The following is a 27,555-nucleotide window of genomic DNA, read 5'->3' on the forward strand; positions in this document are numbered from 1 at the left end:
CTATTCCCAGCTATGGACCTCTCCAAACTATTAGAGTCTTCATCTTCTGTACCATGTAATCCATCATCTTCTGTCTTGCACTGTTCTTCTGCTGGATCCTTGCAGCAAAATGGGATGCTTCAGAGGGGCAATGCTGAAGGGCCACGCTTCTTTTATAGTCACCACTGTGCTTGTGAAATACTGGACACAAGCCACGTGCCCAATAAAATGGGGGTCAAATGATTTCTTCTTAAAAGTGCACCTCTCAACCCCATCAGGAGTCCTACCTGATCGAAAGTTACATAAGATAAATGTTGAATATACCAAATCTATAATAAATTAGTTAAATTTTACTTCTATTAATTCTATCTTAATAATGTGAGCCAGGAAAAATGTTTAGAACAATTGAACAAATTGATTTATTATGTTAAAATTGTAATTCAAATAGGTCATGGAGACTTTTTAAAAAATATATAATTAGTTCCTCATAATCTAATAGGTTACCATGTCCTAATAGTCAAAATAGGTATGTTTATTCATTTAATTATTTCCAAATCACTCAAAGCTATGCACCACGCTCTCTAACACTGGTTTCTCATAACACATATGCTGAAAGTCAGTTTTCATTTTCTCTTCCCTTCTCTTTTGACAAATATTTGCTTTTCTGTGGAGGCTTCCTTGAATCCACAATGATTGAATTCTATGTACAAAGCCATTATGATACATATCATTCTGCACTATAATTGATTGTTTATCCATTCATCTCTTCTACCACACTGAACAATCCTGAAGAGCAAGGACAATGTCTTGTGTCTCTATTCTCCTTCCTAATTCTTAAAAATCCATCTGACAAAATATAGACATTTAATATTGGTAAATTGATAACAGAAACCTTAAGGCACAGCCACATAATTTGAAACAGGTAATATTATATAACCAGGAAACTAATATCTCAGAATAGATTGTATGTGCCTTGTTGTTATATTATATAACCAGGAAACTAATATCTCAGAATAGTTCGTATGTGCCTTGTTGTTGTTGTTGTTATGTGCCATCGAGTCGGTTCCACCCATAGCGACCCTGTATAGGGTTTCCGAGGGTGTAAATCTTTACGGGAGTAGAAAGCCTCATCTTTCTCCCGCGGTGCAGCTGGTAGTTTCGAACCGCTGACCTTAAAGTTCTTTCTCCTATCTAATTTTACAATCATCATATTTTAGAGATGAGGAAACTGTGTCATGGAGATGTTAACAAACAAATTAACAGGATAAAAGCCTTTGAAAGAGCACAGAACTAGAATGTGGGTTAGTTGGAATTTGAAGTCTGGTAGTCTGCCTCTAGCTTTCATTATGTTATCACAACAAATGGCCCCACCAGGCAATGATTCACAATGACTATCTTGCCATGACAAAGTGTAATTCTGTGGATACTGGAACTAGGTGTTGGGCTGAGGCACCTGACACGTTAAGAGGCTGATGCACAGCCGAATGGAGGAGTGGGTAGGAGAGGCAGCATTAAAAGGACAAAAGCTCATTGAATGCAGCCAAAGCAAAGATGCTTAAATATGTCCCTGGAGAGCCAGGGAGCCTAGATCTAGGTCTGCCACACCCCCACACTTGAGTCATAATTGTGTTTTCCTTCCTGGCAAAACCAATTTCAGCCACAGCCATCAACATCTTTTACCCCTTTGAAACCACTCAGGAAGAACACAAAGATAAGGGTAAATTGTCCTCCCTCTGAAAGTCTTAACAAGTTCCTGGTAAATTAGCCCACCTCTTGCTGAGAGATCCCCAGAGATTCTGAAACTCCTACTGCTGAAAATATCTATGATTTTATCCTTTCTTTTTCACTCCCTTTGTCTTCATTGGGCTCTTTGTGTTAGTCGTCTCCACCCACTATTGTGCTGCTTTAAAATCTCTGAAGTAATTTCTACCATCTTCCCTCTTGGCTTAACTTCTATGCCTTTCCTCCTATGTCTTTCTACCTCATGTCTGTAGAAATGTTTTATTCTTTGAATTCATCCATATTGTCTTTTTCTCTCCTACAGGCAAGCTCATTTCCCAATGGCAGATGCTGTCAATCATGGAAGCATTAGGTATTCTAGTCCCCACCCCCAACCCAAAACAAAAAAACAGCCCCAAGCATTGAGAAAAGAAAGACCTTTCCCAGTCATCAAATTGTATGTTCCATACTGCAGACCTTTCTACTTATAAGGATCTAAGCCAACCTTGTCTATCTACAAGCTAAGGTGTTTTGTTTCACAAAACTTACTATAAGCATTGATTTGAAACGTTATGAAATGAAAATATCAGCGCTTAGGGACCCAGTGAATAACGGGAGTGGATGCCTAGAGAAGAGGGTCAAAACCACCAAAGACAATTTGGTCAAGAGAAAGGTCAGGTCAGAAGAAGGAATGTTTAAATGCATATGATTTAACCGCTGAGGCTGGTGGTGGTCTATTAGATTCTCCAGGGAAGAAAAGTGGCTTTATTAAAAATTCATTGATATTAACTTTGCTTTCCTGACAGGACCAAGAGAAAGCTAGGGGCAAGTGTGATATATTGGAGTGAAACATCCCCACCCTAGTAAATACGAAAAATTTCCTGTAGCAGCTAGCATTCATCTCCATCCATCATGAGAGCTGTGCGGGCGATTCACTAGAAACAAATGTTCCAGATACAGTATGTCAAACACCGGATGATGGAAACCTCTGAGAAACCACAGGGAGTGTGCTGGAAGCAAACAGACCAGAATGTTGAAAAGACCTCTGACCATTTTCCACAGCAGAGCATAACTTGGAACCAACCTGAAATAATGCATGTGACCTTCATCAAAGGGTAATGGATGGATACTTAACATTAGGTCAGCCAGATGTCAGGAACCACAAGCTCTAATAAAGACAGATGATGAGGTAAAAATAAGTAAGTAGATAGATAAATATACATAGATAAGTAAATAAATAATCTGTTTTTCAAATAGGGTTAAGAAGATAGTCTATTAAGCAATCAACCTTCTGAGAAACAGTCCGTAGTAGAAGAAATATACAGTTTCTAGATCAGTCTTACTTCATAGTATTTGAAGACTAATTCAGTCCATCTCTGTCTTGGTTAATGTCATTTATTAAAAAGTAATAAAGTAATAAAATAAAAGATAAAGATATATATATATATATATATACACATATATGTATTTATATTGTAAAGAATCACCATGTGAATTCAACTAGGAGGCATCATCTAAATTTAAAACAAAACAAAAAAAGAGTACAAACTCACTGCTTTCAAGTTTCAAGATTCAAGATTCAAACTCACAGTGAACCTATAGCATAGGATTTCTCTTACAGAGACCCTATGCACAAAATAACTGCTCCATAGAGCTTCTCTCATAGCACCTTTTAGCATAGAATATAGGGTTTCTGAGACTTTACTAATACAGACAGCCCCAACTTTGCCCCAGAGAGGCTGGTGGGTTTGAAGCACTGACCTACTAGTAGTTAACAGACCAATGCTTAGGAAAGATCAATGTATGGAATAACTTATCAACTGTCCAACTATCTGTTTACCTAACTAGCTAGGTACATCTTTTTAAAAAAAAAAAATCTAACTAATAATCTAAATTATAACATTAGTATCTTTATACACTATTAAGACAATATTGGTCTTCACATAGACATAATTTCCCCCAAATCAGCAAAGCATGATCAATATTAAAATGTATTAGATGCTTATTGGAGTCCTGGTGTGGCACTGTAGGTTAAAGCGCTGGACTGCAAAGTCGCTTTGAACCTCAACGTCAGCAACTCAAGCCCACCAGCTGCTCCTCAGAAGCCCTATACAGGATTGCTATGGGTCAGAACTGACTCAACGGCATGTAACAACAACAAACAAGATGCTTATTATATATGATAGACATAATATCTTACAAATGAAGAGTGACAAATATGTGATTTCAGTATGCAAGATGCTTTCTTCCAACAAAAAAAGCATTTAGCAAACTTAATGCTACATGATAGCAGAATCTGTAGGTAACCTGACAGATTCTGAAAACTCAAATAGATTGGAATACACGGGTTTATTCCAAACAAAGTGTGTTTAAACATGTCTCTGTGATCAGTGTTGGATGCAAACAATTTCTCTCAGCAATGCATGCCTTGATCTTGTAAAGGCACACTGGTGTAAGAGAAGCACTGGACTTCTAACTGCAAGGTCAGCAGTTCAAACCCACCAACCACTCTGAGGGAGAAAGATGAAGCTTTCTGTTACCACAAAGATTTAAAGCCTTGGAAACCCTATGCAGGGTCTCTATGAGTTGGAATTGACTTGATGGCAGTTAGGTTAGTCTGGTTAGCATACCTTCAAACAGAAACTTCAATCAAAACAGTGGTTTCAATCAAAACTGAGGGAATTCACTGAGCCAGTTAAATTCAAGACAGACATGTTAACTAAAAAGGCCATGGTGACTGTTTTCTGGGGTTGCTAAAGGGTAATCTTGATAGATTTTCCTGAAAGACACAGAGCAATCACAGATGGGAGCTTCATATGAGGAAGTTTTGAGAAAATGGAAAACTGAATTGATGATAAAAAGACCTGGAGAGTCGTGCCAGGAAATTTTTCTTTTTGATCACATCAATGCACTTACTCATTCTTTGTAGGTAGCAAGAGCTGTCCTACCATAATTTTGTTGGGAAATCTTATTCCATTTACATTACTGTCCTATTCTTATCATTTCAGACTTGTTTTAGTTCCCCAAACTCATAGAACACTTACAAGGAACATGATTTGAGTCTCTTGAGGACTCCAAAATCAAAGAGTGAAGAATTCATTAGGAAAGGGCTAAAGAGATGGAAACATTGCCTTCAGAAGGCTATAGACCTAGATGGAGGATGTATTGAGAAAAAGTAGTGTCATATTTTGATGTTTTTGTTTAATAAAGGTTTCTATGGCTTTATGGCAAAATTTTTGACGTACCTTCATATTAGGGATAGGAAGAGAGAGATGGAAGGGAGAAGTAACTGATTTTTGGAATCTTTGCAGCAATCATAATTAATTGGCTGAAACTACGGTGTTACTGTTTTATTTTACAACATTACTACTAAAGATGCATAAATAAGTCTTAATAAAAATAGTGCTCACTTTGGAAGCACATATACTAAAATAGGAACAATATAGAAAAGATTAGCAAGGTTCCTGGGCAATGATGGCTCACAAATTTGTGAGGTGTTCCATATTTTTTCCACAGAGGGGTTGGGAAAAAATAAGAAAGAAGTCAGGAAAGCACTACAGGAACAACCAAATAAGACAGATATAGCATTACAAATCGGGCTGTGAACCTTAAGGTCAGCGGTTCGAAACTACCAGCTGATCCGCAGGAGAAAGATGAGGCTTTCTACTCCCGTAAAGATTTACACCCTTGGAAACCCTGTACAGGGTCACTATGGGTCGGAACCAACTCGACGGCACTTAACAACAACAACAACAAGCATTGGAAGCAAAAAGAGGTCCAAATGATTAGTAATAAGATATCAGAAATGGACAATACACTGAAAGGGCAAAGGAGTAGAACTGAAGAGATGGAAGCCAGAACCAGCAAACTGAAAGACAAATCTCTCAATACTACTAAGAAGTGCAAGCAGAAAAAAAGGATAAAAAAATCTGGTCTAAGATTCATGTGGAACAACAGAAAGAGGAATAACTTGAGAATTACTGGCATTCAAGAACAGGAAGAATTACAGATGACAACAGAGGAGCTAGTTGAAGAGCTTCTGGAAGAAAATTTCTCTAACATCCTGAAAAATGAAAAGAAAGACATTCAAGAGCTGAATAAATCCCAGGAAGTATAGACCCCAAAAGAAAATCACAATGACATATAATCAAGCTCTCCAAAATCAACAACAAGGAGAGAGTCATGAAAGCAGCTAGGGAAAAGAGAAGCGTTATTTACAAAGGAAAGCAAACAAGATTAAGCTCTGATCTCTCAGCAGAAACCATGCCTGCAAGAAGGCAATGGGGAGACATATATAAAACCCTGAAAGAAAAAAACTGCCAACCAAAAATTGTCTACCCAGCAAAGACATCAATCAAATACATTGGTGTAATAACATTCCAGGATAAACAGAAGCTAAGGGACTTTGTTAAAGCCAATCCTGCACTTCAAAACCTCCTAAAGGAAGTTCTTTGAACTGAAAACAAAGGGCAGACAAAACCCAGAGATTGACATATGTGGCAGCACCACCCAGAACTCAATGGACAGATGGAAGAGTCCAGAAAAGAACAAAACAAAGCTACAAGAGCAAACTCAGAGGATCTGGGAGGTCAGTCTCTCATCAAAACAACTACAATATGAAAGGGGGAAAATATAGGACTAGATATCTAGGTGATGAAGAGGTCAGGTAGACTATAAATAGGTTTTTTGATTTATACAAACTTCTTGTTGTTGCTAAGTGCTGTCAAGTTGGTTCTGACTTATAACGACCCTGTATAGGGTTTCCAAGGAACAGCTGGTGAGCTTGAACTGCTGAGTTTGTGGTTCAAACTGACATTGCTGTCCAGTGCATTAACACAGTGCCACAACAGGACTTCTTATACAAAGGAGTGAGGTATATATGGTTGTTTCCCTGACCCTATGAAACACCCATAATACATAGCAGTTCACAATCCAGAGAAGACAATGGCATAGCTACCACTGACCCCAGAGTCCTGGTGTGGCACCATAGGATAAGTATAGGACTGCATGGTCAGATTGGACCACCAGGTCAGTGGCTCAAATTCACCAGCCATTCCTCAGAAACCCTACAGTAGGTGGCTATGAGTTGGAACTGACTCAGCGACACTTAACAACAATACCCCCTTTCCCAACTACATTATTAAGACCCTAGAGTTCTAGAGGGATTCTCAAGGAATAATCTGGAATGAGGGAGCTGTCTAGTAGACAGTGCATCTTGTACTCTGTCCTTGTTTCAGACAGAACACTCAACTTGTTTTATAGCTTGTTTAAAAACCAGGGGTTTGGATGTCGATGAGAAAATCCCTTTAAGAAGAAAACACAGATGGGGAATGTATCTTGATTTTTTTTTTTAAATGCTCAAGAATAGAACTGAATGCTACTCAATGGGCTGCCACAGTTAAACACTCAGCTGTACCCAGGAAGAATCAAAGTACATGAGATTTCCCCTTAGCCATCACTGCCTGAGTTAAGTATAGGGAAGCAAGAATTTGTTCACCAAAAAGTCATTTTTATTGAATTTTAGAAAATGCCACTTCCACTATGTCTCGGAGTTCATGCACTGCACTTCCTTGTGAATGAAATGCACATTCTTTTTAAAAGATTAGAGACAAACAGATGATCTTGTGTACAAAGGCACAGATAAAAGGACCAGGGTGGAATGAGTAGTATTGAATGTCCGCCAAGGGAAATGTCATGTCCCCCTTTGATGTATTATACACTGCACCAGTTCCCCTTGGCCCCACTACATAATGTGGTGTGAGTGCTATGCAAAGTCCTGGCACTTTAAATATTAATTATGATTTTTACAAATGAAAAAAGATAAATTATACATTATGGCCTAGAAATGACTAAAACCTATAGGGATTTCCCCCCCCTTTCTTACTATCCTTGCTTATTTACTTAATCCAATACATTTCATAAGTAGAGAAACTAAATGACTCAGAGCTAGTTTCTCAGGCAGTTTCTTTTCAAGTTCCAACCTGTGAATCCAACACCCAGCCCAAGTTCAATTCATATTCCCAGCCACGTGGCTGGACTATCAGGGATGACAGCACTTTATCCAGTCTAGGAACTTCCATTCTAAAGACGGAGATTAGACATGGTCTAACAGTTGCCATCAAATTGACTCCAATTTGTGGTGACCTCACATATACGTGAGTACAACTGTGTTACATAGGGTTTTCAATGATGGATTTTTCAGAAATAGAGCACAAGACCTTTCTTCCAAGGTGTCTCAAGATGGTCTTGAACCCCAGCCTTTTGATTAGCAGCCAAATACACAGGGGCTCAGACATGCTCTGACAACTAGTATCTAAAGTAAGAGAAACAGATGCTTTTGAGATTAGAGAGAATGAGACATCTTATTAAAGAAACGGATAAGGTTTTATGAGACAAATGGTATTTGAACAGTGTTTTAAAGGTCTAATAATCCTAGTTCTTCTTTTACCAGTTGCATTTAATCTCAGGCAAGTCACTAAACTCTCCAAGATTCAGTATCATTATCTATTGAACAGTAGATGCTGAATACTCACAATATATTTTTGGTTATGATTTAATATAGCTTCCTCAGAGAAGGTGATGGAATCTATCAACCACACCTCTCCCCTGACCCCAAAGTTACACACATGGTCTAGTCTACCTAAACAAATAACAAGAGAGGTTAAGCATGACAAGGACATAAGAAAAAAAGCTAAGAGTTAAACCTTTATTTAAAAAGCTGGTAAGCACTGGGAAACACAAGGTCTGTACTTCACGCCTTGGAAACCCTACACAGGGCCAGTATGTGTTGGAACCAACTGGATGGACAGCACTTAACAATAACAACAGCACACGCGATACAGTAATTAGAATCCAAGTATCTGGAGAAAATGCAAAAGGTCTTTAACGTTAGCAACAGATCCACAAAAATGATCAGTGTGTTCTATGAAGATAAGAGTCCTATAGGATGAAAGTCTTAGAAAACTCTCTCAGCAGGAATGATATTAATTAAATGTTGATGACACAGAAATGAGAAGAAACAGGAGTGTGGAGAGACACAGGAAACATGAAGAACAAATATTCTCTGTGCTTCTTCTTGTCTGGGAATACAGTCTGCCACAGGAAATGGCTGCTCCAAGTTAAGAAACAAAGCACACACACACATTTTCCTCCCCTAATACCCCCAAAGAATTCCACTTGTGGTTTTGTAGCTTTAATCTTTAAAAATATATTATTTAATGAAGGAAGAACAGTTCAGGTTTACTTGGGGTGCTACAGAAAGTTGTTGATGGAAGCACACAGAACGTAAATACGTTTGTTTTTAAGATAGAATACAAATGAATTCAGTAGGAATTTAATAGTGAGACCAAGACGTCCACATTTTTTCCCATTTGCTACATTTGCATTACTTATACCCAGTACCCTTTGCAGCTCAGCTTTTCCTTTCCCGTTGCAGGTTAAATCATCTTTCCACAGAGCTGACTGTATGTATGGAGCCCGTAAACTATTGCTGACACCAAGTCTTGGAATTTATCATGAACTGGGTAGGAATGCTCTCTCCTAGAGATATGGTGATAGATAGCCTCTTGCCTGGCACTGGGACCTACACAGTTTTGTTCTTCTGGTACTATCTCATATATTAGAGGACAAGTCCAAGCTGTGTTCCAAAAAAGAGAGTCTGAATGAACTAAGAAGTACCTGAGAGAAGGCTTTCTATGTCTCATAGTTATTCAAGATTCCCTAGACTGACATCTGATGAGATTACAACTTCTATCGTAACAGATGTATCCAAGGAAATTCACTATAATTTACAGCAGACTTGCAGAGAATTTGCCAATGGATGATCATCAATTTACACTGTAAATAATGGCTTGCTTTGTTCTGGACTCTGGTGCCAGGGATGCCCCTAATAAGCTCCCTGCAAAGCCAGGGCACAATGCCCACTGTTGGATACAGTTGATTGAGGAGCTGTGCTTGTCCTCACAGGCCATTAAAAACAGCATTAAGAAGGCGAAAGCACAGAAGGGTTTCTGGGGAAAACAAGGCAGTTGTTCTAATGTTAGTTTTATCCTAGTTGTTCCCATTGATGTGAGAAGCAGAGAGAAGTATTTGCTACAAAAGATGTTAACTTGCAAGATAGCACCCCAGAGACGTGAGAGAATTAATACAAGGCTGTAAAGAGCCTGCCCTTTTCACTGGAGGATAGCGAGAGTCCTAAGAGAATTGGAGCAAACCGGAGTGCCTTTGTCCTGGGTAATTAAGACAGTCCTATATTTCTTTTTCCTTCTTTTTTATATAACATTCTATTGATTGGAGGAAATACATTAACACTTAAAATTGTTGTGCAGGTACTATCTCTTTGGTTCAAGTATGCCCCTTTGGTGGTGGTGGTGGGGGGAGTGTATATTTCATGGTGATAAATTGATCTCATAAGTAGAAAAACTGTACACAAATATACTGCTATGTCAACTTTATTGATTTTTGCACCATTGTAAAGACCTTCATCGTCTCCTAATATTTCTTAAATCTATCAGCATCCCACAAAGTGACCCTGAAGGCCTCATTTATCTGAAGAGGAAAAGATCCCTTTGCCTCGTTTCACCCAGAAACATAGTGATTTAAACAGTTTTAGGGCCACCTCTGCTTCTGTGATGGTAACAGGCCCACAGTGAGCTATGTTTTCATAGCCATGGACAATGAGTTCTCTGGAGCAAAGATCTGCCAAGTCTTTTGTTGAGCAAAGATGAACTAAATGCCCATGACCAAATGCCCTTTAAGTTCTCCTATATAACAAGTCCTGGTGTGGCGCTGTGGGTTAATGCGCCAGACTACAAAGCCGTTTGAATGGCAAGGTCAGTAGTTCAAAGCTCACCAGCTGCTCCTAGGAAACCCTATATAGTGTTGCTATGGGTTGGACGGCACTTAACAACAACAAACAAAATATAACAAGTGGGAGGTTGGCAGAATGATGAAGGTAGGTGAAGACATAGAGAGGAATGTACAAGTTAAAGCGGATAGAGGTAAATACTGTTATAGGCAGAACTCTGCAATGATAGTGCTCTGCAGGCTGATACATATATGGGAGGGTATAAAGGTTTGGCAGGCGCTATTTGTACATAGGTATTTACTTTTGTTGCAAATACACCAATGAATGTGCTAGAACATACAGGGGGCAAAAAGATGAAAACTTATTACCGAACACCTTGAGGTAGTAGATTGCTGGTCCTAGGGGCTAAGAACCATAGTCTCATGGCATTCCATGGTCTGCTGCAAAACTGTTCCAGATTATACTTTGGTAAGTAGAGATCGGGATCTTAAAAGCTCATGAGCAGCCATCTAAGATCTAAGGTTCAACTACTGGTCTCTCCATTAAAAGGACTATACTCCCTGCCCAACCCCCTATCCCTTTCATAGTACAACTTTATGATCCAGCTAGCAGCCAGTAGATACAGCTGTTTCTCCCTTTGTAGGTAAATGCCCTTGTAGGTAAACCATCTCCTTTATTCTTTTTCTGTGATAAATAAAAGCCTCTTGGAATGAGTGCTAGCCATTATTTTGATCCCTTCTGGGCCTGAACCCCAACAGATGGTCAAACATTTAAAATCAAAAGGACAACTTTTACCTAAGGACAAAGTTGAGAAGGGATGGAAAGGAGGATAGACTGGAAATAAGAGCCACATGGAGGAAGTGGGATAACTGTTGTTACATGGAAGGGATTGCAATCATTGAGATGAAACACGATGCACGATTTGTTGAATGTAAATCTGATCATCTACTCTATAATCCTTCACTCAATTCACAAAAAAGATTCATAAATAAATAAGTAAATGCATAAAATAAAATGGAAAATAAAACAAATAAATATAAAGTTCTCTTGTATAAATAACTACAGATTACTTAGACAGCCTGAATAACATGGCACACTTGGTTAAGCACTTGACTACTAGCGGAAAGTTTGATGGCTTGAACATGCCTAGAGAAGATAGACCTTAAAGTCTTCAAAAAGTCACAGCCTTGAAAACCCTATGCTGTTGTTGTTGTATGCTGTCGACTTGGTTCTGACCCATAGTGACCCTGTAGAGGGTTTCTGAGGAGTGGTTAGTCAGTTTGAACTGCCAACCTTGCAGTTCAAACAGACTTTGCAGTCCAGCGCATTAACCCACAGCGCCACACCAGGACTCCTGAAAACCCTATGGAGAATCCTACCAGAGAATCCACTCAGTTTAATTTCCGTTAGTTGCCATGGAGTAGATCGTGATTCATGAAGTTCCATGTGGGCAAGATAGGACTGCTCCTTAGGGTTGTCAGCAGTTCTGTCTTCAAGTCCAGCTCCTGAAAAGCACCTTCAAAATCACTATTCTGCAGCTTCAGAAAAGTCCATAACTGCCTTTAATATTCGGAATCTTGTGGTACTGTAATTATCTAATGTTTATTCCAGTGATAGACTGTTGATGTTGTTAAGTACCGTCAAGTCAGTTCTGACTCACAGCGATTCTGTATAGAGTTTCCAAGGAGTGCCTAGAGAGCTTGAGCCACCGACCTTGCAGTTCAAACGACCTTGGAGCACATTAACCCCCAGTGCCACACCAGGTGCCACACCAGGACTCCAGGCATAGTCTGGAGTGGTAGTGACAGTTGTGTGCCACTGAGTCGGTTTCTCACTCTTAGCAACCCTGTTCAGGATTTCCCAGGCTGTGAATCTTTATGGGCGCAGACAGCCTCATCTTTCTCCTGTGGAACAGCTGGTAGATTTGAACTGCTGACCTAGTGGACCAGCTCATAATCCACCACAATACTAGCGCTCCTTTAGTCATAATATATAACTGGGTTTCTGCTCTACTGGGTCTGGGTCAGAGAAGATACTGATAGGATGACATGGTTCAGCCGGGATGTGAGCAGAGTTCATAGTTAGTGTAAAAACCTGAAACTCTAGCCTGGGTTTAAAATCAGACACAACAGAAGCAGGAGGGGATATCTCACTACCATCTAAGAAGAGCCAGGATTGGAGTGTGTGCTTTGGACCCGGAGAACCCTATGCACTGAAGCTCCTCGACAGTAAGGGGACAGTAGAGCTGTGCCACTGGGGGAGCAGCAGAACCAAGAACAAGCGCATGAGACAGAGCACTGGACATCCCAGTCCAGGAGCGAGTAAAGCTGAGGGACTCTGAGCAGGAAGCTGGCTTGTCGAGTCGGGTGCCTCCAGGCACTTTAGTGGTGGTGGTGGTTATGTGCCGTGGAGTCGGTTCCGACCCATAGCAACCCTGTACAGGGTTTCCGAGGCTGTACATCTTTACAGGAGCAGAAAGCCTCATCTTCCTCCCACAGAACAGCTGGTAGTTTCGAACTGCTGACCCTGAGGATAGCAACCCAATTCATAACCACTACGCTACCAGAGCTCCTTGGCACTTAAACGGGGGAGCTAGATTTGCTGATGCACAGAGCTAGAGCCAAGTGCCTTCATGCTGGGCTTCATAGTGGAGCGGTGTGTCCTGTGGACATCTAGCAGTGGCTGACAGGAACAACTGTGCCCTGAGGATTTCTGACCCCAATTTGTAACCTGCTAACTTCAGGTTAGAGAAACAGACGAAGATTCCCAGCGAGATGGATTGGCAAAGTGGCAGCATCAATGGGCTCAAGCATGGCAACAATGGTGAGGTGGCCAGGAGCAGGCGGTGTTTCATTCTGATGTACATAGGGTCACTATGAGTCAGTACCGACTTGATGGCACCTAACAACAACAACTTCCCTAATAAATTAACTCCATGGAGTCCTAGTGTGGGCCTGCTGTAGGATAAGCACTAGGACTACAAAGTTGGTTTGAACTGCAAGGTTATTGGTTCAAACTCACCAGCTGCTCCTCAGAAACCCTTTATAGGGTTGCTATGAGTTGGAACTAATGTGATGGCATTTTACAACAACAACTTCCCTAGTAAACTCCATAACTGTGAATAGTGTCTTTTAATTGTGTGTGATTACTATAATGAATGATCGAACCCAGTTCTGTGGGAGAAATGGTTGGTGCCATAGTTTACATTATTGTTATTCAGTTTAGCATACTCCTCTCTAACATGCACGAGTAGAATAGTAACTACCAGTAGATAAGAACCATCTTAAGGTCTCTACGGTCAGTAAAATGGTTAGTTTCTGTCTGTGTCAATTTAAAAGGTTTGGAAACGTTAAATGGCTTGCCCAAGGTTACCTTCTAAGTAGAGACAGAATCAATGCATAAAACTTAGATTCTTGACTCTTAGTTGAGTGATCTTTCTATCACAAACAGTGATATTGCATTTACTGCAAGAATGTTAGGTATTTCAGGATGGGACAATGACTCATTTCTCTTTGCATGCTATTGACATAGCACATTGCCTGATATAGTTTCTTGATTGTTAAATTAAATTTACTCAAACTGTGAAACAGGAAAAACTGACAGAGGTTATAAAAATCAATCTAAACCCAAGAAATAAAACTAAATTTCATTATAAAAATAAAGGATGTAAATTCAGGGCCTTAATTTGGATGATATACAGTAGATCAAAATCATTTAGATATAATTCTTGATGATGGAACAGTAAGCAGCAGGAAAGTGGAAAACAACCTGTTTAGGATACAGCTCTAAACCTGTGAGGTTGGAATTGTTGAGCTGTACTGTACACTATGGAGTCCTGATGTGGTGCTGTGGGCTAATGCACTGGGCTGCAAGGTCGGTTTGAATTACAAGATCGGTAAGTTCAAGCTCACCAGCTGCTCCTTGGAAACCCTATACAGGGTCGCTATGAGTCGGAACCGACTCAACAGCACTGAACAACAACAACTGTCCAATATATGGCCATTAGCCACCCATGGCTATTAAAGCTTAAATAAATCAAAATTAAATAAAATTTAAAATACAGTTCCTCAGTCACATTAGTCATATTTCCAACGCTTAACAGCCACAAGTGGTTAGTGACGTCAGTATCGTACAGCTGAGCGGAACATTTCCATCACTACAGGCACTGCCATTTATGGAGGATAATCACTACTATTACTTCTAATAATTATATGAAGAAGGAAGAAGTTGAGAAAAGGAGATAAAAGTCAAGAAGCGAAAACATTGATTGAATCGCTTTATTCTGTGCTAAGCACCTGACATGCTTTATTTCATGTCTCCTTACAACTTCCCTTATGGGGCAGGTACTATAATTATCCCCATCTTAAAGTTGATGACAAGGTGCTTGGCGAGATTAAGTATGTCACCACAGTTACCACGTGGTTCAGGGCATGGCTGGATGTTTTATTTAAACAAAGTGACTCCAAAGTGTACACTCAACTGATGGGTTAGGCTGCTTCTTCAGGAAAACTTAAAATGTTGAGAGGCAGAGGGAACAGTTATATTTTACTGCAATTTGTTATTAATCCTGTTATTGTTCTGCAGTGACGTCGAGTTGGTTCTGATCAGTAGCGATCTGTAGAGGATTTCTGAGGAGCGACTGGTAAGCTTGAACCACTAACCTTGCAGTCCAGCACATTAACCCACAACGCCACATCCTAGATGCATATAAAAACATCTGGGAACTTTCATAAAATATGCCAGGAGAAAAGTTCAACACTTGTACAAGAGAAACACAAATTATCCATTTTAAAAATAGGCAGAGGACATGAGCAGATACTTCATGAAAGAAGATATTCAGGTGGCCAACAAACATATGAAAAAATGTTTGCAATCATTAGTCACTAGAGAGATGCAAATCAAATCAATAATGAGATACCATCTCATCCCAGCATTAACAGCAAAATTCAAAACAGAATGTAGAGGGGAGGATGTACAGAGACTGGGAGCCTCCTACATTGCTGGGACTGTAAAATGGTGCAACCACTGAGGAAAACCAGTATGGCGCTTCCTTAAAAAGTTGTAAACAGCAACTCAATAGCACTTACAATAATGCAACGATAACAAATGATCCAGCAACACCTCTACTTGGTAAATATCTTCAGGTAATAAGACCCATGACACATCCATTGCAGCACTATTTACAATAGCAAAAAGATGGAGACAGCCTAAATGCCCATCAATGGAAGAATGGATACACAATCTTTGGTACATACACACAATGGTATGTATGTACTATGCAACATTGAACAATACAGATTAATCTGCTAAACACCCCATAACATGGATGAACCTGGAGGACATTAGGCTGAGTGAAGTTAGTCAATTATAAATTGGCAAATATTTTATGAGAACACTATTGTGAAAAGTCAAGAAAAAGTTTTCATGCTGAAAGAAACATTCTTTGAAGGTTATCAGGAGTATGAGGGAAGGGAGAATAATTCACTAATTAGAGGGTGTAGTTACGAATTGACTTAGTTGGTGGGGGAAGGCAGTATACCATGAGAAAGGCTGGCAAAGGAATGATGAAGACAAAGGAGGAATGCAAGGGTTAAAGGGAATAGAGCTACATGCTGTTGTATATACAATCCTGCAACTAGAGTGTTCCTTCAGGTCTGGCTCCCTCTCCTGGCCCAATCTTCAGCCAAGCAGCAGAAACGTATATGTTGTTGTTAAGTGCCTTCGAGTTGATTCCAACTCATAGGTTTTCCGAGGAGCAGCTGGTGAGTTCAAACTGCCGACCTTTTGGTTCAAACTGACCTTGCAGTCTAGTGATTATCGTACAGTATGCCAAACCATAACTCCATGTTGTTGTTGTTGTTGTTGTTGTTAAGTGCTATCGAGTCGATTCCAACCCATAGCGACCCTGTATAGGATTTCCAAAGAGCAGCTGGTGAGCTTGAACCACTGACCTTGCAGTTCAAACAACTTTGCAGTCTGACACATTAGCCCACAGCGCCACACCAGGACTCCATAGCAGGGTGCAAATATATAGGGGGATCAAAACACTAGTTAAGGTATGTTCACCATGGAGTGGTCAATTCAAGATCAAAAAGAAAACATTTACCAAAGACAAAATTTAGAAGGTTTGGGAAGGAGCCTGGAACGGAAGAAAGAACCACAGGTAAGAAATGGTGGAATAAATGCTGTTACATGGAGGGGATTGTAATCACTGAGATAAACCAAAGTATATGATTTGCTGAGTATAAATAAGACTGATGAGCTTCTGTGTCAACCTTCAATCAATTCATAATAAAAACTTTCTAAAATAAAAAAAAACTAGACTAGAGTTTTTCACCAGAGGAACAGGGTGGGACCAGGACATGCACATTTAGGAACCACATAATGTACTGGATGGATAGACAGAGTTGAGGATGACTGTTTTAGAGACATTAAGTCCAGTCTCTGTAGTTCCAGATGTGGAAATGAGTTACTTACCCAACATTATGAACAGTGTAGCTACAGACAAATTCTAAGATGAGAATCTAGATAGTGGTGTTACCATCAGAACAGAATCCTGCAAAGGATATAGTATGTAACAAAGCGTTTCTATTTTTTGATGGATACAATAACTATAACTAGGTTATATTTTGAAACTATGAATCAGCTCAGAACTTGAGAATGCAATCTCATTAAAGGAATGGACATAACACCATTCTCCTCCTGAGAAAAACGGGTCATTTTTATATAAAACAAACATTGTTCTTTGTGCAAAGTAACTGCTTTAAAGCGTAGATGTTGTTGCTGTTGTTGAGTGCCATCGAGTTGGTTTTGACCCATAACGACCCTGTACAGGGGTTCCGAGGCTGTAAATCTTTACAGGAGCAGAAAGCCTCATCTTTCTCCCACGGAACCGCTGGTAGTTTCAAACTGCTGACCTTGTGGTTCACAGCCTGATTCGTAACCACTACGCTACCAGAGCCCTTAAAGAGTAGATAAGCCCTCTTAATAGGAGCAGTACTTAATAGTAAACAGTACTGCCAACAAAGTCACCTCGATTTTTGTCTCAGTCGTGCCCATATCTCTGCAATGAGAGAGTAAAGTATATCTTGTCTGAATCTTACTTGGACTGTATATAAACTCAGGGTGTTTGTGAAGGTGATCTCCAACGTCCCTGCTGGATAAGTTTCATTCCCAAGAAGTACCAATCATACCACTCTTTTCAAGTAATTATTTTCTTCGGTCAAACACAGTGCCTCTCTCTTGATTATTTGTGTCCAGACTGAACAAACATTTAAGATGAAAGCTCCAACCTGCCACAGGACAATACACTCAGTGAAATTTTAGTTAATCTCTTTGCTTGATATCAGGGGAAACCCAAGGGGTAGAAGGGGAGATCTGATGGAAGGCCCATCTTTTCTGCTGTCTTGTCAAGGTTTTTTTGATTCCTGTGACTGATTGGTAAGAGCTCTTATGAGAAAGACAGGAGCAACCACTCAACAAAACTCATTCCCGGAGCTGCCTTTCAGAAATGGTAATGACCATTACCTCTCCCTCGCCCTCCTATACTCACAGATGCTGATCTGAAAATTATGATGTGTCAGACTTTTTGCTCACCCTAACATCCATCAAGTCATCTTTACATCTCTAATCCCAGCTTAACTGTAATGGATTTAGCCAACCACGACTGAAGTAACATCATAAACAAGTGGTACACTGAATATATATTTCTTACCTTCTGCTTGTTGGTAGGACACACGTACAGATAGCTCAGAATTGTCTTCAACCCAACTTTATCATTTAGCTTCTCATAGGTTGTCCCATAATCAGTTGACCTATAATTCAAAAAGAGCATTAATGAGGACAGAAGTATACGTCATTTGGCTGCGTGTCAGGATAATGCATGTTTTACATAGTAGAATGGCTCTCTGGAGATTTCTGAATGACTCATGTAGTATATAATGATGCTTAATTATGTACACAGTAGCATCATGTGAGTGGTTAACATTTGCATTTAAATTGAATTGGTAAAAATTAAAACTCCATCTTTCCACTGTTCCTTAATATATGCACATTGCATAAAAAATGTAGCTCATTTTAAAACATAAAGAGATGAAACTATGCCGTGGATTGGACCAGTTTTGATTTGACATTTCAAACTTTCGCTTTTCCGCAGTAAAAAAAGAAGATTCTCCTGATTTATTCAAAATTGTGTGTTCTTGAAGGAGTCACAGAATATATGGTAGGTCAGTCCCTTCAAAGGTCATTCTGCCTTTTTCAATTACTTAAAAGTAAGAAAATTGTGAAATTTCACAATCTTACTCGGTGGTTTTTTCCAATATTAAGCAATCTAGAGTTATAAGGACATTATTTCTTGGCATTGTCTTTATCATTCTTGGTAGACTTTTCCCTCTTTCTCTAGCTGCCGGTCAATAACTGAATAAATAGGTTTTAATCACTTTCTTTATGAAGGCCTGATATGTATTGCAGAGTCATTATCTTATTAGATCATCATTACAACCATGTGCCATAGGGAATATTATCTGTATTTGATAACGAGGATGAGAGATATTAAGTGACCCATTCAGAATCACACAGCTCATAAGCAAGCCTCTGGAATTTGGATTCAGCTATGTGTGGCGCTGTGGGCTAATGCGTCAGACTGCAAAGTCGTTTGAACTGCAAGGTTGGGGGTTCAAGCTCACCAGCTGCTCCTTGGAAACCCTATACAGGGTTGCTATGGGTGGGAATTGACTCAACGCCACTTACCAACAACAACAATAACAGCCTTAGCCAGGTATTTCTTCCATTGCACTAATGCTGGATTTTTAAAGATGCACAGGACAGAGATAAAATTTCCACTTTTTTCTTCCTCATGTTGTTGTTTTTTTAAGAGTTAGTTGTTGAATCAATTCCAATTCATAGCGACTCAATAGGGTTTCCGAGGAGCAGCTAGTGGGATTGAACTGCTGGCCTTGCAGTTAGCCATCCAGTGCTGACCCTACAGCACCACTTTAAGACATTCATTCATTCATTCATATTTATACAGCTCCTAAAATGTACCAGGCAGTGCTAAATGCTGGTACCCAACACATAATCCCTACTAACAAGAAGCTATCACTTTGAAAAACTCCTAATTTCAAGACTCCAACAATTTCGATAGAAAAAGAAAAAGACATCAACAAATATGTGTTAAATGAAATGATGGAGATGTGAAGTATAAGGCTTAGAAAATAAACTTAGTCCAATTATAAAAAAAAAAACAACAAAAAAAAAAACACATCCCACAGTAATGTAATTATTTAAATTCTTTGCTGATACTAAGGAAAGTTGTAAATACATACAGGTCATAAACTGTGGTTCTTGAATGAAGACTTTGTTATTGCTAGGGATTCAAGATAATCTTTCCTAAAATACTGATGTAAATCAGCACATGGTAACTACTTTAAAAGGTTTAGATGGCATTAAAAGTCACAGGAGATTAGGGTATAATATTCAAGGTTTCTAGGAAGAAGCAGGACTCCCAGTGTGGTTTTGCAGGTTAATGCATTGGACTGCAAAGTTAGTTTGAACCGTAAGCTCCATGAGTCAAGCTCACTAGTTGCTCCTTGAAAATTCTATACAGGGTTGCTGTGGGTTGGAACCAACTCCACAGAGCAGCTGGTAGTTTCAAACTGCTGACCTTGCGGTTCGCAACCCAATTCGTAACCACTACGCTAACAGAGCTCCTTAAAGGTGAGGTATAAGGACAGTAAAATGAGGTATGCCTCTAGACTGGTTGTTAGATCTTTAAAGCATCATCCTAGGGTATGGGGGTGGGTGTTTCCAAAGTCAGAACTGATTAGGTAAAATGTAATGTTTCTTTACTTCAGAGCTTCTCATACCTTTTATTATTCTAAATGTGAAACTCTTAAACGTCTATTTCATGGAGCCTATTCCAAACATATTTCCACTCTTGAGGGGAATCTAATGAGGTTAGTGTCTAACACTTAGGAAAACACAATATAAACAATTAACACCAACAAGAAGATACGGACTTTGACTTTAAAAGAGAGGGGGGCACAATCAAGGTCTTTTTAAAATATCAAATTTGCAAACAGACATTCCAGGGTTTGCTAACCACGAAGTGACTACTGTTGTAAAGAAAGCAGGAAGGAAATGATCCTAAGGATCTGTGTATCATGCAGAAGCATCGTGAAGATGCAATATAATCCAAAAGCCAAAATGTTAAGTCAATTATGTAGAACTGCCCCACAGGGTTTCCAAGGCTGTACTCCTTATGGAAATAAGCTACCACATCTCTGTCCTATAGAGTTAACTGTTGTTGTGAAGAGCCATCGAGTTGGTTCTGACCCTTAGCAACCCTGTATAGGGTTTCTGAGGAGGGACTGGTGAGCTTGAACTGCTGACTTTGCAGTTCAAACCAACTAAGCAGTCTACATATTAACCCACAGCACCACACCAGGACACTAGTGGGTTTAAAATATACCGGCTAACATTTTAGTTAGCAGTTGAGTGCTTACCTACTATGCCACCAGGACTCCTCGATGTTATATAAACCACCTTGAATTCTCAACTCATACCATTAAGAAAAAAAAAAATTCCAAAGCCAGCATTGGTTTTTGTTTTGTTTTTTTCAAGCTTTGTTTACAGGTTGACTTATCACAGATGAAAACCAGGGTTCTGTCAACACCTATACTGTGCTGGAAGAAGTGGAAAGCTTAAAAAAAAGCAGCATTCTAGGAAAATAAATATGCAAGTGATTAAATCAAGGCTTGCCTGCTTTTGCTTTTGATCCTTAATCCTTCCTCTACTCATTTTAGAAGTATGTCTTACATAGTGACTTTTAGAACATCTGAAAGGATCTTCTCTTCTAAGCATTCCTTCGGCATGCCTTTATTTAAGTGTTTGCTAGATGCAGAGAGCTGAAATGAATTGCTCGGAGGGGTTGTTAAACCACGTCCGAGCATCGCACCTGCTTCCAAGAGCTTATGATCTTTTGAGATGACAAATCTCCCATCACACTTGAAGCAGAATCAATACACAGTATGGCAAATTTCCACAAAGAGTGGCAGAAATAAAATATGTGATTGGATTTCCTCTACTATAATCTTATACCATCAAATGAGATAATAAGCACAGAATCATTTGTAAACTAAGTTAATTGATCCATAAAAAATGTTTAGCGCAATGACTGGCACATAATCAGCAATTCATATAGGTTAGCATCTTACTCCCTTTGTAACTCATGTTTTCTTAATTCTTCTTGGTAGTCTGGGCCTAAAGTGTATATAAAGTCATAACAGAAACCCTTAAGGCAAATCTCAATCACTGAAAATTATATAGACTGTGTTTGCTTATAAGAGAAGATATTCATAGAGCACTACCTTTCAAAAATGTATCTGACCATCAAGGGAGAAGAGTACAAGTAGAATGCAGGACCTTATCTAGAGAAGCAGCGATGCCAGAGATAGAAACATGGAGAGAGGGTGCAGCTGAGGACCCTGGATTCATGGAAAAAGAGGGACTGAGAGCTGATGGCCAGGAGGCAGACTTGCAGAATGTGCCCTTTGGTGGTATATAAATTATTATATATGCCTGAGTGTAAAAAAAAAAAAAAAGCTAAAATGAGTAGAGAGAAATACTGTTAACTGATGGTACAAGGAGGGGATTATAATCATTGTAATGAAACAAAGTATATGATTTGTTGAATGTAAAACTGATGATTTGCCCTGTAAACTTTCCCTCAATTCACAATAAAAACTTTAAAACAATGTATCTGGATTTACTGTAAAATATTTAGATGGATTTGTGATAGTAGCTCAGTGTGGGCTCTGAAGGAGAGAGTTAAAAGAAGTGGAAGTTGATAGCTACAGAGCCTACTTTCTGCTTTTATGACCACCAAGATTTCATTTGCTGAATAGACCGTTATGCTTAAGAATACTAGCAGATACAATAATACAAATGAAGGTTTGTTGGATGTTTACCATGTGATCTAAGCTCTTCAAATACAGACTGATATCCAGTGGACACTGATATTAAACACATACTGCAGATAAGGAGAGCTTAAAAGTATGACCAATCTGCTTGAGGTCACAATCTTGGAAGGGGCCACTTCAGAGCCTTCAAACACCATGCTTCCTTGCCACTTCCAAATCCCACAGGAGTAAAAGAAGATATATTTACAAAATCAATAATGCAGTTGACCACACAATGGGTTTAAACCCAAGGCTGGCAGTTCAAATACACTAGCTGCTTCTCAGAAACCCTACACAGGATCACTGAGTCAGAACCAATTGGATGGCACTTAACAGCAAGTAACAGGATTATGAAGTAAAACTAAGGTTTTAAATGCTGTGCACCAAAGCATGGCTTGTCTTCATACGTAGCAAAAGAACAGGAAAACTGATGGGGAGAAGCAACTTTAAGAAATGCATAAGCAGAAACCCTCACAACAAGCCAAGAGAAAGAAGAAGGTACATGCAAAACCTGTTTCATACTGGTTCCTTGGGAAGACTTGAAATATGGATAAATTAAGTAGAGTCACCTTGTTAATGATCTTGGGATCTCATTAAGATACCAAGGCATCACAGCATAACCCAAAGAGCAAGCAATTAAGCCAACAGGCCCACAATTGGGCACTTACGAGCTAAGTCTCCACGTCTTGGTATTCTCAAAAAATAAACCATTTTCAGCTCTCCAGACTCATTATAACCAATTCACATGCTGGTTCAAAGACACATGTTGCACACGGATATCTAACCAACTTGTGATGTGCGAGATGCCTAGATCTTTATCCCCAGCTTTTCTGTTCTTCTCTTGGTGACCCCCTACCCACGATAGCCTTGATATACCCTTTACTTGGAAAGTCCTTTCCCCGGATTCCCTGAGAGATGGTCTCCTGACAGCTTTTGAGTGGTGGGCAATGTTCATGCTAATCCTAGAAGCTCAGTGATACAACTATTCACTTCCATGTAGAAGCCCCGGGTTCAGTTGCTACCCAGTGCCCCTCATTCACAGCCATCATCAGTCTACCAATGGAAACTTACATGGGACTGCTAAATTGAACAGATTTTAGCAGAGCTTTTAGACTAAGACAGATAAGAAAGAAAGGTCCAGTGATCTACTTCCAGCCAATGTTAACCCTAATAGATGAACCCCATATCTGCACTCAGTCATGGGGGATCAGGGGTACAAGGCCAGACAACATTTAAATCCTATGCGGGTGAACTAGACCACAGCTGACAGCTCACTTCCCAACACACTCCTTTCAGTTTTTCACTATTTCTTCTTATCTGTTGTTGGTGTCTGTCCTCCATCATCAGAATGTGAGGTCCCTGAGCACAGGAACTTGTCTGCTTGTTCACTGCTGTCTTCTTAACACCCAGAACCATGTCTAGAATACTGAAGGCACTATTTGTTTCTGACTAACACACTGCATGCTTCATCTCCTTATGTGGGCTACTGGGTATCTATGATTGCAAAATTAAGAATCGCACATGGTCTGGTAAGGACACCTGGAGACTGCAGCCTTTGATATTCATAATCCAATCAGCTGTGTGGGATGAAGTGGGCCTAGAGCGGTGAACATGTTCTGTGACTCTCTACTTTGTATTAGCAACCTCTGCCTGGCATGCATTTGCTGACCATTCTGTGGGCTGTGAGTACAATGAACATATCTCTGTTCACTCTGAAATCCTTAGTACTGAATACAGTGCCTGGTGAACAACAATGGTTTTCTCCAGTCACAAGTGGAATGAGTGTATGAAGTCTAATGAACATACTCTTCGAACCAGGGATGAGCCAAGGTACACCTTCAAAATGATTTTAAAACATACTAAAACAACTTGACCAGCCCCTCTCTAGTCCAAGGCTCCAGAGACGGAAGATGCTCTATCCCAGACACACCAAGCCACACTGTCAAGGTCATAAAGCCAACTCAGGCCACAGAGAGAACCTTGGGGACAGGAAGCATCAGGGAATTACTCAAAGCTACGCCAACGAGGTGTCCTGGAAGCAGAACAGCATTCACCTCTAAATCAAGCAGCTGCGGCTTCTGTGTTTTCTTTCTTTCCTAAAATCATTAAGAACAGCCACTTTCATTGCTCCTAGTGCATTTGGCTGCATAAAAATAGCTTCTAAAGCCAAAGGCGCATTGGCTGCATTGCAGATTCTGCTGCTTAATAACTTAGGACGCATGAGGTTACAGCAGTGAGAATAATTTAGGGTTTGGAAAATGTTTGCTGTGAGTCGACATTTAAATAACTTCATTATCATTCATTGACAGATTTTTTTTTCTTTAACTTGTCAGTGCAATTGATATTTCTATTACCATGTTATAACAAACCCCTGCACATTTTAAATACAGTCACCAGATTCCATTAGTCTACCCACCCTCACAAAAATATCTCCAAATCCATTTTTCATAATACCTCAAGAATAAAATAGGCAATCTACATCAAACCATGACGCAGAGCTGAAGGAAATTGTCGCCTCTTTCTAAGGATTCTACTCTGAAATACGTTTGCCTGTCAGCCAAAACCTATAATTCAAATGTGCTGCTGAGACATTATGGTGCATCCAGAGCAGAACAAGCTTCCCTTCTGTTTCCTGGATTACCCCCAAGCTTTCCAGGTTAACTTGTAGAATTGGCTAAGGGGACTACAGAAGGGGTTTCGGGAAAGGTACGTCAATGGGTTATAAAGTAAGTCCGCTCTGCTATATGCCACAAAATGTGTCATGTCGTATAAGAGAGGTTTTTTGTTTAATGGAAGGGGTGTATACCCATGCATTAATAAGTTGTAAATTTTCCTCTGATCTTTCTAGTCTTTGTGTGACATTTTTCTTCTTTTCCTTCTGGAATATGATGTTTTGAGTTCTATAAGTCAGTTGACATAACAAAAGAATGCATTTGAAGGCTACTGTGAATCTACTCTGCACTCCTAGTTAAGTGCCATCGAGTCAGTTCCGACCCCTAGTGATCCTGTATAGGGTTTCTGAGAAGTAGCTGGTGAGCTTAAATCGTCGACCTTGAGGTTCAAACTGACTTTGCAGTCTAGCGCAATTAACACACAGCGCCACACTAGAAATATATGCCATATATTTCTCCTATAGGTCAAATTCGTTTCTCTATGAAGATAGGTGTTACCCTGACCTCTGGCTGGTCTGCTAGTTTTATTTTGAGGCTAAAATATATCAGGTAGGATATCAGGTAGGATAACATCTACTGCTCAGCTTCTTCAGAACAGTAGATGTTATCCTACCTGATATTCATGACCTTCTTCACACACACAGTAAGATACACACACTCACACATGCAACACAACACTCTGTCCCCCAGTGGCTCTTAATTGTATCCCCCACTCCAGTTAACGGGACTGGTATGATCTACAAGTTATACATTAGGAAATTCAGACTTAAAGATGATGACCAACTAGTCCAATTCCACACAAAAATCATGGACAGTCTAGATTCAAACTCAATCAAGTTAGTCTCCCAATTTTGAATGCTTAACACACACAGTGATATGATGGCTTACCCATTCAGGCGCTCTGTGGTTTATTGCTGTTAAGTGCTGTCAAGTAAATTCTGACTCATAGTGACCCTACATAGAGTTTCTGAGGAACAGTTGGTAGGTTTGAACTGTCAACCTTGTGGTTTGCAGCCCAGTGCTGATTCTACAGTGACACACCAAGAGTATAAAAAAACAGAATATGTTGACTGAGGAAAAAAAGAGGAATTGCCCAATGGAGCTCCCAAAGTAACCTCCAAAAGAACTCAACTTACCTGCCTCCCCCAAAAGGAACTACCTCTGTTCATAACATCTGCCAGTTAGCATCCCACTAGAAAGTTGACCTCTAGCCCAAGCATCTAATAAATCCAAGTTTCGAAGACGACAATGGCATCAGAATTATTACAGCATTTCCCCCTATTTGTGAAGAACAAACACATGGTAAAGCAAAGCAAAACAAAACAAACCAAAAACCTTTGTTGTGGAGTTGACTTCAACTTACAGTAACCTTAGAGGATCTAAAACTCACCCACATGGTTTTCAAGGCTGTAGTGCATATTTATACATAGTTCTAGAAGCAGACTGTCCCAGCTTTCTCCTGTGGAGTTAACATGTGGGTTCAAACAACTGAACTTTCAGTTAGCAGTTGAGTAGTTAACCACAGCACCAGCAAAGCTCCTTGAAAACAATATGCCATGCATGAAGCGGCATACAGAGAAATATATTCCTAATCTTAGAATCTTTCTCAGAAGTGGATTGGAACAGCAATTGTCTGTTGTTATGCCACGTTGTTCTGAGTGTCTCCCTCTCATACGACATTACAGTTGCCTGAAGGTACAGCATGAGGGGACATTCCCTGGAAATATATAATAATACAATCTTTTTTCATATGAAGCTAATGTCACTCCTCTTAACCTTTCAACCCTAACGCACATGCAAATTATGAAAAATGTATTCTGGAAGCATTAGCCACTACACATTTAGCAATGACAATCACATTTACTTGACCCCTTGTTATTAAAATGATTATATTTAAATGTCCTAGATAGTGAACATTTTTCTTGGGGGTCATGGTGTAATGTACACTTGTTAGGTTTTACTATAGATGATGGCATTCCCAGCTTACCATGATGTATCCTTAACTGAGTTTTTGCTAACTGTAGTTTTTCTTAAGATTAAATAAAGTCACAGATAAGTGAATTACTCTCTCATCAATGATTGAACAAGACTGAACCAAATCATCTCCAACCTTAACTAATATTCCAGAAGTCCAGTAGCATGGAGCATTTGGGGCAACTCTGCATCTAAGGATAAAATCAACAAAATATTCTTGAGAAATTGGGTTTCTATCATCTCTAGACTGTAAATATCAAAGAGCTCTGGTAGCGTAATGGTTATGAGTTGGGCTGCTAACCCCAAGGTAAGCAGTTCAAAACTACCAGCCATTCAGTGGGAGAAAGATGAGGCTTTCTGGCTCCTGTCAAGATTTACAGCCTCAGAAACCCTATACAGTGTTGCTATGAGTTGGAACCGACTCCACAGCACACAACCACCACCATCA

The 27,555-nt window shown here is 39.7% G+C and overlaps 1 protein-coding gene across 3 annotated transcripts in view; it reads right to left on the reverse strand.

Moving 5' to 3' along the window:
- Positions 1–27,555, reverse strand: part of SORCS1 (sortilin-related VPS10 domain containing receptor 1) — a 749,465-nt gene that overhangs the window by 314,714 nt on the left and 407,196 nt on the right. For all 3 annotated transcript variants that reach the window (XM_006831326.1, XM_006831324.1, XM_006831325.1), the window contains exon 3: positions 18,219–18,318. In XM_006831326.1, coding sequence (XP_006831389.1) covers positions 18,219–18,318 — 100 coding nt within the window. The remainder of the gene's footprint in view (positions 1–18,218; positions 18,319–27,555) is intronic.

This window comes from Chrysochloris asiatica, unplaced genomic scaffold (genome assembly GCF_000296735.1).
Source record: "Chrysochloris asiatica unplaced genomic scaffold, ChrAsi1.0 scaffold00003, whole genome shotgun sequence".
NCBI lineage: Eukaryota > Metazoa > Chordata > Mammalia > Afrosoricida > Chrysochloridae > Chrysochloris > Chrysochloris asiatica.